The 15,035-nt window shown below is 39.4% G+C and overlaps 1 protein-coding gene and 2 long non-coding RNA genes across 3 annotated transcripts in view; 2 read left to right on the top strand and 1 right to left on the bottom strand.

The window, feature by feature from the left end:
• The first annotated feature begins 458 nt into the window (after positions 1-458).
• Positions 459-3,348, top strand: LOC111667845 (uncharacterized). Its single transcript, XR_002761690.2, has 4 exons — positions 459-545; positions 646-672; positions 2,152-2,174; positions 3,021-3,348. It is a non-coding gene; the product is annotated as an uncharacterized LOC111667845 (long non-coding RNA).
• A 1,789-nt stretch (positions 3,349-5,137) lies between these two features.
• Positions 5,138-14,425, top strand: crbn (cereblon). The gene is made up of 10 exons (XM_023423696.2): positions 5,138-5,261; positions 5,538-5,650; positions 5,811-6,013; positions 6,553-6,702; positions 8,344-8,506; positions 9,365-9,427; positions 9,537-9,621; positions 9,769-9,884; positions 11,332-11,396; positions 13,667-14,425. Exons 1-10 carry the CDS (start codon positions 5,189-5,191, stop codon positions 13,800-13,802), a joined length of 1,167 nt encoding a protein of 388 aa, XP_023279464.1. The 5' UTR covers positions 5,138-5,188; the 3' UTR covers positions 13,803-14,425.
• LOC147818112 (uncharacterized) overlaps positions 5,292-15,035 on the bottom strand; it is a 14,118-nt gene continuing 4,374 nt past the window's right edge. Inside the window, exon 2 of the long non-coding RNA XR_015438309.1 lies at positions 5,292-6,059. This is a non-coding gene — a long non-coding RNA (uncharacterized LOC147818112). The remainder of the gene's footprint in view (positions 6,060-15,035) is intronic.

Raw genomic sequence — 15,035 nt, 5'->3', positions numbered from 1 at the left:
CAGCTGTTCTGGAGCTGTTGACCATATCACACGGTCCTAATCAGTTTGTTTGTTCAGTCACCATCAAACGAGATGTTCATACCTATGATTCTGAGCACCTGTACGACTTCTCAGCAGCTCACTGGTAATGAAAGTACCACAAAGGCTAGTAAATGCACCTCATGGTGAGACTGTTTTGTCAGCTGCTGATTTCAAGGTCAGGATTTTAATGTTTTTGACTGTCTACAGCTGCAATGATTAGTTAAATTAAAATTAAATTATTTTGACAATCAATTACTAAGATCAGTTTCATAAAATGCCAAATATTTATTGGTTCCAGCTATATTTTCCATATACATGAGGATTTGCTGCTTTTTTATCATACAGTATGTATATATATATATATATATATATACATATGTGTGTGGCTTCTTTGCTGAACTTTGAACATCTTTCTCGGACTACATTTCCCATCATTGAACTAAGAACAAATGACGTCAACATCTGTATAAATACCGCCATTTTTCGTCGTCACATCCTCTTTCCGTTGCTCTTCTCGCTTTGAGGTATGGAAAACTATTTCGCCGCCAATACAATCCAAACTAATCATTACATTTTATCTATCATCCGCATTTACCAATAATTTTATTTGCTTCATTTTCACAGAAACCTCTCCACACGATGAGAGCCAAGGTAAGATAACCAGTAGTTTAGTGGGTTTTTATCTTCCTCTTTCCGCACCAGTCTATGCTACTGCCTAGCTAGCGTATCAATGGCTGTTCATGTGCTTCTTTACCTTGTCTTTTATCTTAAAATGCCTTTCCTCTGTGTCTCCTCTCCAGTCTGTGTAACTCTGCTAATAACATTAACTTCAGCTGTTAACAGTACAAGATATGTGCAGAGTAGTGCTAATGCTAATGCTACTGGTAGGCCCTCTTGGTGCATGCTGCAGTGTTAGCAATAGTAAACCTCCGGACTCATGTAGCTGTTTTTTGGTTAATGGAGCATTTATTTAGCCACTTGTGTATTTATATTTATGAATGTATTTATTACTAGTGTAACGTTAGTCTGCAGCAGTTTCTCTGCACCGTAACAATCATTGGGTCTGTCGTGGTTAGTGGGAGGGCACACATGTTGTACTTGTAGGCCCCCTAAATCAATGGGTTCTCATTTGTTTAATTTTTCTCAGGCTTTCATCTATTGCCATGAGTAAATGTGACGTGCTCATGTCACGTGCAAATGTGGGTGCTCATTTCTAATTTTTAATATTCACCTATGTTGCCTTCCCCATTCCCTTTGATCTTAGATTCTTTTTAAAATGTGCCACACAATCTAGACAATATTTCAGTCTGGTATATTTTATCTGGCATCTCTCTTGAATGTCCTATCTTGGTAGTTTTGCCTGTTACGGATCATAAAGCTGTTTTGTAAAGAAGCCATTCAGCTTTTAACTCGGTCTTTGACCCACAACATGCTTCTGCATCCTTAATGCTGATTCTGCAGTTTCATCTCTATTTAAACAATGTTAAATTCATTCATCAGTGCATATCCATTATTTAACCAAATAACTAAGGCTCTGTTCAAGGTTATTAATTCTGTAATCAGTATCTAATATTGGAGAATTTCTATCAATCTCTGATCTACTAAAAGTTGTACTTGCATGTATTTGCCCTTGCCAAGTGTTATACTGCCGCTCATCTCATAACTGGAACAAACGGGTACAATCACATTACTCTGCTTGCGTCCCTACAATAGCACCCTGTTGAATCTTTTTTTTTTTGTTACTGATTTAAGGCTGTCAATGGCCTCGTCCCAATTATATCTCAGACTTGCTGACAAAGTACAACCCCTCCCTATAGGTTAAAGTTTGTGACTAGGGGTGACCAGGCTTTTGCTATTGGAGCACCCACACTCCTGAACTCTCTCCCAACTGAAATGAGACTCTTAACGTCTAAATTCCTTCTTAAAACGCATCTTTGTTTTATATTGTCAGATCCTTTTGCATTATGTTTGATATTTATGGCTTATTAATTTCATTGTCTTCACTTCTATGCTCAGACCCATTGGCCTTTTTATATGGTTTTATTTTTCTCAAGCACTTATGAAAAGTGCTGTATAAATGCATTATCTGCACTTACTGCATAATAATAAATGTTCCTTTTGTCTTTTCAGTGGAGGAAGAAGCGTATGCGCAGGTAAGCATTAATAGTCCCCTTCCTGTTCTACAAACCCCTGGGATGTCATGTACTCAGCCTTGTGTAGACTTCATACTGAAAAGTAGTGTATGCTTCAAAATGAAGAACAAAAATCAGATGTGTTAAACCATACAGGCTTCCACACACCTCTGTACATCCCAATCAATGTCAAATTGTACGCACATGCACATACACCACACTCCACCGCCTCTCTGACCTACATTTAATATGCGAGTATAAATTCACCTGGGCTACTGATCACTTCAGAGTCATGAAAAAATGGCAGAAATTTCAGTCCAGAATAAATGTTTGTTTGGCTCTCCGAAATTAACAATAGTATAAAACCAATGGAGTAGGAGAGAGTGGCAGGTCCTGACGAGCCTTGCAGCAGGATGGAGTATTCTTCATAATTTAATTTGAGAATCTATTGCTTACCATGTGCTTCACTTTGAGCTGAAAATTGTCTTAACACTAAAATGCTAAAGAAGTGTTACTACAGTTTGGCTGTTTAAATACAAAGTCCATGATGTCATACATATAAGGTAAAATAAATTTTGGTTTGGGGCTCTCAAGACTTAACTATCAGTTAACACTGAATGTAGCAGTACCTTTTTTTATAATATATATACTTTGCTAATTCCAACCTCACACGCCCAATTTAGTTTTTCAATTGGCTATTAAATTCCCAAATTATAAAGTCATACCTGTGGCTCTGGACTGGTGCTGCAAACATGTGAAACAATCCATTAATTGTGGATGACCTGTAAAGCTCAGTCCAGATATGTGCTCTATTAATGGGCAGGAAACCTCTGCATTTTCTTGACAGCTGCTGTTTATTTTCAACAGGCTGAAGCGTAAAAGGAGAAAGATGAGGCAGAGGTCAAAGTAAGCCCTCATCACTGCCAGCTGTGATCCCATCGGCGCCTCTTCAGATGACTGACGTGTGTGGCTGAAGTGGATCGTTCGGAGCCGCCATCAGTGAAACAAATGCTGCTTTCAGATGATAGCCTGTCTCTTGGAGTCAGCTGTGGACGCCTGACTGGAAGATGGCAAAGACGCTGGACAGATCTCTCAACATCAGAACGACAGCTGCCATGTTCATGGACCATAATACATGTTTACCAACAACTGTCATTTGGTGTATTGAACAATAAATGAACACTGTTAAAATTTACCACAGGTTTCAGCCTCTTAATTTGATTCTGCAGGGTTAGTCGGTGAATTACATCAACTTAAATGTACTGATGGCACAGCACGGAGGGAACATTACTTAAGGTGTATGAAGCAAATGTAAACAACTAAATTGTATCATATACAAAGCATGCAAAACTAGGTGGTTAGGGATGTCTTTCAGGCACAGCCACTGGCTGAGGCATTTAGTGTTAAGTTATCCAGTGACCTTTCAGTCTTAAAAATTGCACGAACGTATAGGGTAGATGACCTTTTACTATTGAAGTATATGAAAACCCTTAAAACGAATCCAATGTGCTGTACAGTGACGACACATTGCTGCACTGGCTTAATTGCAGTGAGGAATGATTTTATGTTCAACTGCAACCAACTAGTGATTTCTTCATCAATGGATCATCCAGGGGGAACAAGTTGCAGACATGTCTCCCTCTTCAGGTGTCGGACCACTTCTCTAGTGTCTCGGTCATTTTGACGTTTAACCCCGTTCCTCCAACAGAAAATACCCTCGTGGAGACAAGGTCAAGACTGACTCCCGTATGAACATGTTTAAGGCCACAGAATCTGCTAATATCTTAACAGCATCCACATGCTCCTGTTCTTATCACTGCCCAATAGAGAAACAGTCAGATAAGTGAGACATAATCTGAGGCAAGTCAAGATGCAAACAGTCTTTCGTTCACGGTTTCTGAAACTCTAGTAACTGCAGATTGCTGTTTAAGTCAAACCAAAGTGTTTGCTGTAGCAACTCATTTGCTGACATGATCTCTATCTCCAGTTTTAATTGCTGTATTTGCAATTTTGCTTGTTCTGGTTGTTTCATTACTCTCACCTTGCCTTGTGATACCAGTCAATAGTATTTGTCATTTTATGAAGTCTTATCAAAGAACTGAGAGGATCTATCCAAATAGCAATGTATTTGATGTTAGATTATACTTTAGTGGATATTTTATATACAGATTCTAGTTTGTTTTTTTTTTTTGTTTTTTTTGGACCATTACATTGGTAATAGCAGCTTACTGCCTTTAGGATTGAAGTAAAACAATAAACAAAATATCAACTATTATCTGTCTAAAAGATTCAAATAATAAATTAACTTGTTTTATGACTTAATTTTTTGTGTCCAGTTTCTCCTCAGTATGTCAAAAACTTTTGTTAAAGCCTCTACTGTCATATACAGTAGTTCAAGCAACACAATCACATGTAACTATAAGTGAAGCTATCAGATGAATGTTGTGGAGTAAAGAAGCATATATAGTATTTACAGTATAACAAATGTGATGGTAGCAAGACGTGGGAAGACACAAGCAACACTAAAGTATGGTGCTTAAGTAAATGCACCTTACACTGATTTTTTCAATCATTATATTCCAAGTGCTCAAGTACCATGAATATTATGTACTGCACCAAAATAATTTGCCTAACTCACCTAGACTTGTTTGCTTGTTTACCTCAAATGTACTTGTTCTTGTTTTTTATTGTATTTACCGTCATTTTTACTGATGTATTTATTGACTTTGTGTAGGTGACTTTTGTAGCAGAGATTTAGTTTTTGTTGATGTCATGTTGACTGTTTTGTGTCACTTGATTAATTTTATTACTGTTATTTATGTATTTATTGTTGACTGTTGATTTCCACCCCGTTGAAGACCAGATGGCGCTTCTCAAGGAAATAAATTAGATGGATCTTTTTCTATTATTCCATATTTACATGATCAGACCCAGTTCTGGTCGGCAGGGGGCGCTCGGGAGCCATCTTAGTTCTGCACACCGAGGACGCCGCAGAGGGACGCAGAAGAAGAAATTAGTATTGTAAACACAGGGATATGGCTGACGAGAGGGGTGGAGGCGAAGACAACATCAACGACAACATGGGCAACCAGTTACAACTTTTACCAGGTAACAATGAAACTCACCAAAACACCGCTCGGGGTTTCACAAGCAGAGCGTTTATTTCTTTATCCGGCTAACAGCTAGCTAACATGTCTAAACAACAGGCCACTGTGAAGATCCTGACTGGCACATTTTTGAAACCAGTGCTTTCGCTTTCTTTTCTTTTTTTACCATTTTAGTGACTTGTTAAGCTCATAAAGCTGCTACTGTAGTTTTGGCAAGGAGATACCTAAAGGGCTAACCAGCCTCTCTGAGTGCCTTAATGTGTTTGTGTCATGATAGACAATGAGGAAGAGGAGGAGGAAGATGACATGGAGACTGAAGACCGAGACAGTGAGGAGGCAGAGAAGCCCAACATTATCACCTTTGACCCCAGTCTTCCCACATCACATGCAGTGAGTGATGCCACGCTTTAACAGATCATGTCTTTGTACATGCTTGCTGCCTCATGTGTGTAACATGTTGTAGTCGTCAGAGAGCTGTGTTGTGTTGTGAGTGCTCTGCAGCTGTTGTGGTCTTTTTGTGTTGTGTTGACGCTGACCCCTGCCTTGGCAGTATCTGGGTTCAGACATGGAGGAGTTTCACGGCCGTACAGTTCACGATGACGACAGCTGTCAAACCATTCCTGTGCTGCCACACACGGCTGTGATGCTGGTGCCGGGGCAGACGCTGCCTCTCCAGCTCTTCAGGCCGCAGGAGGTCAGCATGATGAGGAGCGTCATCCAGAGAGACCGCACTTTTGCTGTGCTCGCACACAGGTATGTGGCCATGGAACTTCCTCTGCAGATCGCAGATTGGATTAATCTGATAAATGGCAAACATTTCTTTGTTTTTATATCGGTTAAAGGGACACTCCACTGATTTCACACACACTAAAATCAGTATACTTGTATACTTACTCAGCCTGTAAAAACATGTGTATAAAGTCTTGTGTGACACTTTAGGGAGTTTTTGTAAATTCTGAGAGCTGTCATCGGGAGTACCTCTGCTTCAGCCTGGAAATGGTCACATTTTTAACAGAAAACCTGCGTTGCAAATCCTGTGGTGGTGACTTTCAAAGATGAGGTTATTTATAAAAGATTCCACCGAGTTACGTTATGGGAAATGTAGGATCCAGCACGTTGAAGCTTAATCCATAGTAGGAACTAAATGTCAAGATATTTTAAGATCATTTTGACTTTTTAAAATCTGTCTCTTTTGAGTCCCCAACCTCATGGACGTGCAATGCTAAAACGCTGGAGCACCCCTTTGAATTATATTTAATTTTGAAGGCCTAATTTAATATTTGTTTCTGCAGTGATGCCGGTGAGCCAGAGCCAGAGTTTGGGACAACAGCAGAAATCTATGCATACCGTGAGGAGCAGGAATATGGCATTGAAACGGTCAAAGTGAAAGCTGTTGGGAGGCAGAGATTCAAGGTCCATGAGATAAGAACTCAAGCAGATGGGTAAGTTGAAATTGCCTCATAAACCATTAAACCAAAGGTCAGCACTAAAGGCTTGCTCTTATGAGAGTTGCCCTCTATGAATAAAGACATAAAAATTGTGCCATTGTTCTCTCATGGAGTTATGTTTGTGGTTGTCTTCAGGACTCAAAGCCATGCAGGTTTTTATCCACATTATCTAGTCAGACTCAGGGACTGGTTTAAAAAGGGATCTGCTGAATGTGATTACCTGTAATTAACGACCTGATAAGATCGAAACGCAGCAGAACTCTGGACTCTGACTGCAAATCATTGTAGCTATCTACACTGTGTGCATGTTTGTTCTAGCTTGACAAATTGAATCATGAAGTCTATGCAATGAAATTCAACAATGAAGTGTCATTTTTCAGGGATGTGTATTTGCTCGTTCATCACGATTTCACTTCAGAAGAACCGGTTTTTGATCAGCCATTTCTTGGAGCCCAGTATAAAGTCTGGACTTTGTTCATAATGACTCAAACAGTGGTTCCATCGTCCACAGCTAGAGGGCAGGCTAAGTCTTCATACAGTCATCTTCAAAAAGTGAACTATTAATATCAGCCAATTTCCACCAACTGTATTTGTGGAGTGCAGCAGTTATTACTGCAAACATGCACCTTTAGGTTTTTATATCAGATTTATAGCTGTGACTTGTTGTTTAAAGATGCGTTCAAGTTGTAGGGTTTGTCCTTATATACTGTAATCCTCTCATCTCGAGAGGGTTTAGTTTGTTCTTTTAATAAATGTCTTTCACGGTAAAATGCAAAGCACATTCTTTGTGCTTCCTGTTGTCGGAAGGTAGCTCATGGGAGCATTTATGGAGAAATGTTGCCTGTTTAATTGTTGTAGTCGGACTATAGCTCATGGCTGCTCACATCCTCCACTCCTCAGGAAATCATCAAGTTTTATTTATATGTCCATAAAACTGACTTCATTAAGACAGATTTCCATCTTTCTCTGGTTGTTATTATGTAATGCACACAAATAGGCTGGACATAACCCGGTTGACCCCCTTCTTGTGCTCCAAGTGACTATAAATATACAGCATTTAAGATAATAATCAGTCAAGTGGAATCTGCTGCTGTGGCCTCTGTTTGCAGCGTTATTTACTGAATATTCATATGTTTTCCATATTTCAGTGTCATTCTCTTCCTCTCTGTTGTATCTGTAAAACATTTTTAAATGTCTAACACAGATTGTAGAAACAAAGAAATTCAGTAGAAGCATATTTTGGCAGCAGTTTAGTGCATTTTTATCTTTCAACAGTCGCTGTTTAAATAGATAGAGATTAAACACTGCAAATCGTCTTTTGGGGGGATTGAACTATATGCCAAGTTTGGTGTAGGTTCTGATGTGGGTGTAACGTGGTATATGATTGCACTGTCTGTTCACTTGTGCATGTTTGTATGTCTGAGCTCCAGAGAGTTCACTGAGAGCATCCTGGGTGAGAAATTGGAGGTTTACTTTGTGCTGCTGACAGGGAAAATGTACAGGCAGCACCTTTTTATAATCACCTCACATTTACAAACATCCTGTCATACACCTGATACCATTCACCCAGCACACCATTTGTTTATTCCGTTATTCCTCTCGGTGTCATTGTCTCTCTCTGTGTTTCTCCTCCAGGATCAGACAAGCCAAGGTACAGATTCTTCCAGAACGAATCCTTCCAGATCCCCTCTCTGCCGTGCAGCTAACACCCCTCACCAGGCTCCACATGCACCCCTCCTCCAAGCCCCCGACTCAGAGCTGCAAACAAGCCCAGTGCTGGTGGAATAACTACCAGCAGGTCAGACACACAAACACTTACACACAGCATAACTGTGCAGCGGTAGCAAGCGACATTTTGATACTGCACACTTCAGAATCAGACTTAGAGAAAGTTAATCCTCCACACAGAGTAAAGAATAAGGCTTCAACAATTATTTCCATTATTAATTAATCTACTGATTATCTTCTCAATTAGTTGTTTGGTCAATAAAATACCAGAACATCGCGGATAACGTCCCTTCTAGTCCAAGCAGATGTTTAAGTGTTTGTACATGAAAAATTTATTTGAATATACTTGGGAATTTTTCTTAATCTTTCAAATTTGGCTATGTAATTAAGAACAAACTCATATTTACACATATTTATTACTGCTATACACATACAACAACTGATTGATTATCAGACTAGCTGTCAGTAATCACGGCAACGCTAATAAAAAATATACACAGATTTTAGACAAAAACATAACAAATTGTAAAGACTTAGAAGTAACTTTTAAAAAAGATTATTTGAACGAACAAAACAGAAATTACAGGAGTAATTTGCCAAAATTAGCAAAAAATATCTTCAAAAAGTCAGTTATAATTGATAGAAATCTTAATACTACAGCATAAAATAACATTTAGACAGCAGTGTTCTTCCAGCGTTTTGGCGACAGGGAAAAGACCCTCTCCTATTTCATCATGTGAATTTGTGCACAGGGGCTTTGACACATAATGTTTGGGTGTCCACATACTTTTGGCCATGTTGTGTTCTGTATGTCAGTAATGGCAAAGTGAGAAAGTGAGGGAAGGGAAGACGAACTGAATGGATGTTGGGGTGCTAACGATCACACACAGATTGAATTCACTAACGGTCTGACTGTTGTTCATCACAGAGGAAGTTTCACTGTGCCAGTCTGACACCATGGCCACCCTGGGTCTACGCACTCTACGACTCTGTGAGTACTGCAGCCCGTGTACACTGCTTGGAATTTCCTCCATACATAAACAGCACACCGATGTGAATGTAAACCACATTGTCTCTTCTTCCTGTGTTTCACCTCGCAGGAGTCGCTCATGAACAGAGTGAAGAAACAGCTCCACGAATGGGACGAGAATCTGAAGGATGACTCTCTCCCCACGAACGTCGTAGGTCAGCCTCTGTTCAGTTTTTTTTACAGATGGATCACAGACACATACACGCACGAACATGTTCGTCTCTTTGTTTGTGTTCTTTGTGCTTTCTTTCCTTCCTTCCTTTCATCCCCCCCTTCTTTGCCTTCTGTCTGGTTTCTGTCAGACTTCTCCTACAGAGTGGCGGCCTGCCTGCCCATAGACGACGCTCTGCGGCTCCAGCTGCTGAAGATCGGCAGTGCCATCCAGAGACTTCGCTGTGAACTGGACATCATGGACCGGGTAAGGCAAGGTCACTACTAGCCCCGCCTCCCTGCTCAGTCACACCAGCCTTTCAGTCTCCTTTGTCTCTGCAGCCTCAGCTACCATTTCCCTCGTGGCGTGATTTGTGTGATAAGATCTGGTGTTGTACTGAGTGGAGTGAGTCTGTTTTAGCCTCTGATGTTCTTTGGTGTATTTAACCATGCCTGACAGGAGCTGACAGATGCGTTGTTGCTGGGACACAAAATAGTCTGGCCTCTGTCCTCCTGGTTTAACTCAGTCCTGTGTGTCAGGGCAGACACATGTTGTTTTAGCCATGATAGCATCGTGGCTCTGAGACCTGGGATGAGACACTCGGTCGTCGTTCCATCACTTTGGTCCAGACTGAAATATCTTAACTACTAAATGGATTGTCATTAAATTTGGCACAGACGTTTATGTCAGTATCATGATGAATTATAACTTTGGTTTAACTTTCCTCTTGCACCATCAATAGGTAAAAAAATTTACAGCAAAGAAAACATTCTCCAGGAACTCTTAGGCTGGAAAGAAGTTTAGTCGGGCATATTGGTTAAAATGCTGACCAGGCACGACCTCACTGGGTCTTCATCAGGGTGGAAATAGTAAAAACAGACCTGGACTAAATAGACAATACATCAGACATAAACTAGAGTGAAATAACCAACAGATACAGAGAACACGACTGTAACAATGATATCAAAATATTAATATCACAAAAATAATGGCCATATCTCTCAAGATGATGCAGCCCCTGAATAGGTACAACTAAGAATATTGTTTATAAGAAGGGTTAATAATCTATTTATTTCCTTTTAAACACAGATATAACAAGTCATCAAATTGAAAATATAATAGTTTCTCTCTTCAGCAGTTTTTTTTAAGACAGTCCCTCTCTCTGATGAACAACACATTTTATTCCTTCTGCTCTCAAGAGGCTGTCGAACAGATTCTGTTCTGTGTTCTCACACTTTGTAGATATTTTTGCTGGATGAAAATCTCTTATTGCATTTACCTCAGAGAAAACAGACCTTTTGGAAGCAATTCAAAGAAATTATGTAAATACGCATTGAGTAAGATTTCAGTTTGAATTTTATACCGCCAGATATACAGATATTTCTGGGTGAGGAAGGCCAGAGTCGCTCTTACCTTATCACAGACATTAAGATGAAAATAAACACACAGAGACATACACAAGCCCATGAAGTGCTTGCCAGAAGCTGTAAAGCTGTCAATGGATTTGTAAATTGCTCCTTAAATGTGTCTTCCCATCATCTGTTTTTTTCTCTTGCGTCGGATTGAGGCTAATAATCCTCCTTAATGGAGAGTCTCACTGGGCACACTGAAGACCTGAACTCATGTCATTCAGCTAGTGGCTTTTGTGCAACCATAAAGAAAGGAACATGCGTACTGTATATCCTGGTAACACTTCATTCTGTCTCCTCCGCAGTGCACGTCACTCTGCTGTAAGCAGTGCCAGGACACTGAAATCACCACAAAAAATGAGATATTCAGGTGAGGATTTGTTTTCCTTTGTCTTTTTTTAAGTCATGTTAATGTGTTTTTTGCCTTTGTGTTTAAAGGCCACCCGCTTCACTACTTTTTCATGCTGTAGCTCAGTTGATATAAGTGCTTCTCAGCACAGTGTCAGTGTAAACATCAAGAGAATTGACATTTGTTTGAAATAAGTAATTTATTACTAGGAATATTACACTTATTGTGCACTATATATTGCACTTTCTTCCCCCATCTGGCAGGCGACCAAAACAAAGAGCTGAAAAGGTCTAAGAGCAGCACGAGCAGCCTTTCAATTCACACAGGGAGTCATTTGATTTAGTGATATCGAAAATAACTTCATGTAGCTTTTTTAGACTCATTCACAACAGTCTATCTATGAAGTATTTGTTAGTCCTAATTTTAATGTTAATGCAATGAAGAGGCACCTTTTTTTTATTTTACTGAAGGACAGATATGTTAAATTTTAGGCTGCATTTTACCTTTTTAGTTTATTTATTTTTTTTATTTTTAGGAAAAAAAACTGTTCCTGCAGCAGTTGGAGTAATGTAAAAAAAAAAAACAACAACAAATTTAAACAGTCTGAGGCTGGTTACTCTACCAGGAACACAACTGCTACCCATTCATGATTGCGTTTTTGTATTTCTGTGTTTGCCTTCATCACTGTGATCACTCTAATTATTAACACGTCAAAATCGACGAAGATTTAGTCTGGAAATTGCATCAAGTTTGGGGTTACATCATGAAGATAAGTGGCTCTAGACTCACACACTCACACACTGTTATGTAATGTAATTTTCAAACTGTCTGTGATGTGTGGTGGTTAATGTGTTTGTCCATGAGTGACAAACAAAACCCCTAACACCCATGAAATTGGCCTGATCTTCACTGTTGAGTATTTTATGTGAAAAGCGCATTAACGGTTTTGTCTGAGATCCAGATAATGTAAGTGAATGAGTCATTATGTGTTTAATATGATTTCTAAGAGACATTCATTCTCTGACTAATAAACTCCGTACGTAGCTAATGCATTTTATATTTTGGACTGAAATGACATCTGGAATACGGTAAATTACGACTTGAGAAGATGACTCAGAATAAAGTTTCTGGTGCAGATTCAGAAAGTATTCAGACTCCTTCACTTTTCACACATTTACCCGAAATCTTTTGAATTAATTTTTTTGTCTCATTAATCTACACTCAATAATGACAAAAAAAGACCAAACAAAAACACAATTTTAGACAATTTTTTGGCAAATTTATTTAAAAGTAAAAACTGAAATCTCACATTGACATGAGTATACAGACCATTTGCTATTACACTTGAAATTTAGCTCAGGTGCCTCTCATTTATCTTGATCATCTTTGAAATGTTTCTACACCGTGATCAGAGTCCACCTGTATATTCAAAACTGTATATTTTGAAGTTATGTTTTTCTTATGTGTGGTTGTGTTGTCTGCAAGGACCTCTGGGGTCAGATCATTATTTTAAAGAAGTGAAATCTAAAATTTTCACCCTTGTAGTTGTTTTATTCCCATAATTACAACAGTCATTGAAGACTAGACTTGTTCTTCTAAATTGATGAAAAGTATGTATTGATGTGTCAGATTTGTTTTAAAGTTTACTTGGACCAAGAGTTTTTACTTCAACAGTAACTGTATTAAGTTAATGTGGAAAATATCTTGACAAACAGGTGCCTATTTACACATTTTGTTCCCCTTTGAGCCACTAACTCCTTAAAGAAACATCTTGTGCTTTAGCTGCAAAATGCTCCACAGTTCAGTTTGTTTATTTGCTGTTGGTGCTGAGAAGATAATGTACAGTGGGTTCATGAAAACTTGACAACGGTGCTGATGAGCAGTGAGAGTGAACCAAAACAGAAGAGGTGATGTAAAGCCAAAATAAGGAGCTGAAGGAACTGTAGAGTGATTGTTTTCTGTGGGTTTATCAGCGACACCTGTAACAAGTCATTTGGTCATTGTTAATATAAAGATATCGATTTAAGCGCTTTAAATTTAAAAAAAGATTCCCAGGCTGTGTGCTAACATCAGATATTTCTTCGTCTCCAGAGTGGCCATGAATGCTGTGTTACAACATTTTTAGTTATAACAGCATTTTAAGGCGGTTTTGCTGCCGTTCTACCTTTTATGCAGTCTCCATTCAGTCTCTCCCACAGGATCATTCTGGCGTTTTGTTTTTGGCCACACTGTTTAATAATGTCGTAATCGCTGCTGATGACATTCTCCACCTGCCTTTTCTCCCTCCGCAGCTTGTCTCTGTACGGCCCCATGGCTGCGTACGTCAACCCTCACGGTTACGTCCATGAAACCCTGACTGTCTACAAAGCCAACAACCTCAACCTGGTCGGCAGGCCATCCACACTGCATAGCTGGTTTCCAGGGTAACGCTGCGATACTCATGGCATTTAGCTCACATTTCCCACCTCAGACTAATGAACAATACAACACATAACACACGCAGTAGATATATTGACTTAGACCCCTCTCTGTGCTTTTCAGTGCTTTTATAAATACATCTTTTTAAATGAGAGCTATACCTCTGACACGTTGCACCGAAGGTCATAAAGATGCTTTAATACCATATTTGGTTTAGCTGTAATCCATTGTGACACTGTCCGGAAATGAAAAGCCTTTGGCCTTACTGTGTTTTGTCATAAACAATTTTTTTTCATCAATCGGGCGTCTGTGGCCAGCTTGTTAGTGGTCTGGGGTCAATGTACAACGCCGGGTTTCTGTAGAGAGCAGCAGGGGACAGAGACCTCCCTGCGCTCTGGATCAAATTAAACTGCTCATCTAATAAAATGGTAGCAGTTTCTTGTTATTTAAGGCAGTTGTGACTGTGTAAAGATTAGTTTCCCTCACTAGTGGAAAATTCAAGAGACCTGAGAGGATTCTGATAAATTTGTGAGATATTTAGTTTATAATTAGAGAATAAATGTGAATTAAACTGACCTGTGTGGATCAACATGTAGATCAAGCACCTTGAGAATGTTTGCTTCAGACTTTTACATCTTCATGTCATTAGTAAACTATCAGAGGCTGTGAAATCATGGAACACTCTCAGTAGCTTATTGCATTTATAAAGTACTAGTGCAAAGAGCGCATTGAGTATATATATATATATATATATATATATAAACTGCCTGCCCAAAAAAAAGTCGCCACCAAAAAAAAAGGTCACACACTCTAATATTTCGTTGGACCGCCTTTAGCTTTGATTACGGCACGCATTCGCTGTGGCATTGTTTCGATAAGCTTCTGCAATATCTCAAGATTTATTTCCATCCAGTCTTGCATTGATGATGGTAGAGTCTGACCGCTGCGCAAAGCCTTCTCCAGCACATCCCAAAGATTCTCAATGGGGTTAATGTCTGGACTCTGTGGTGGCCAATCCATGTGTGAAAATGATGTCTCATGCTCCCTGAACCACTCTTTAACAATTTGAGCCCGATGAATCCTGGCATTGTCATCTTGGAATATGCCTGTGCCATCAGGGAAGAAAAAATCCATTGATGGAATAACCTGGTCATTCAGTATATTCAGGTGGTCAGCTGACCTCATTCTTTGAGCACATACTGTTGCTGAACCTAGACCTGACCAACTGCAGCAACCCCAGAT

The sequence above is a fragment of the Seriola lalandi genome, unplaced genomic scaffold (assembly GCF_002814215.2).
Source record: "Seriola lalandi dorsalis isolate HSWRI2012SDOR001 ecotype SW California unplaced genomic scaffold, Sedor1 jcf7180002054692, whole genome shotgun sequence".
NCBI lineage: Eukaryota > Metazoa > Chordata > Actinopteri > Carangiformes > Carangidae > Seriola > Seriola lalandi.
The sequence above is the reverse complement of the archived record's forward strand: the minus strand, read 5'-3'. Positions and strand labels throughout refer to the sequence as shown.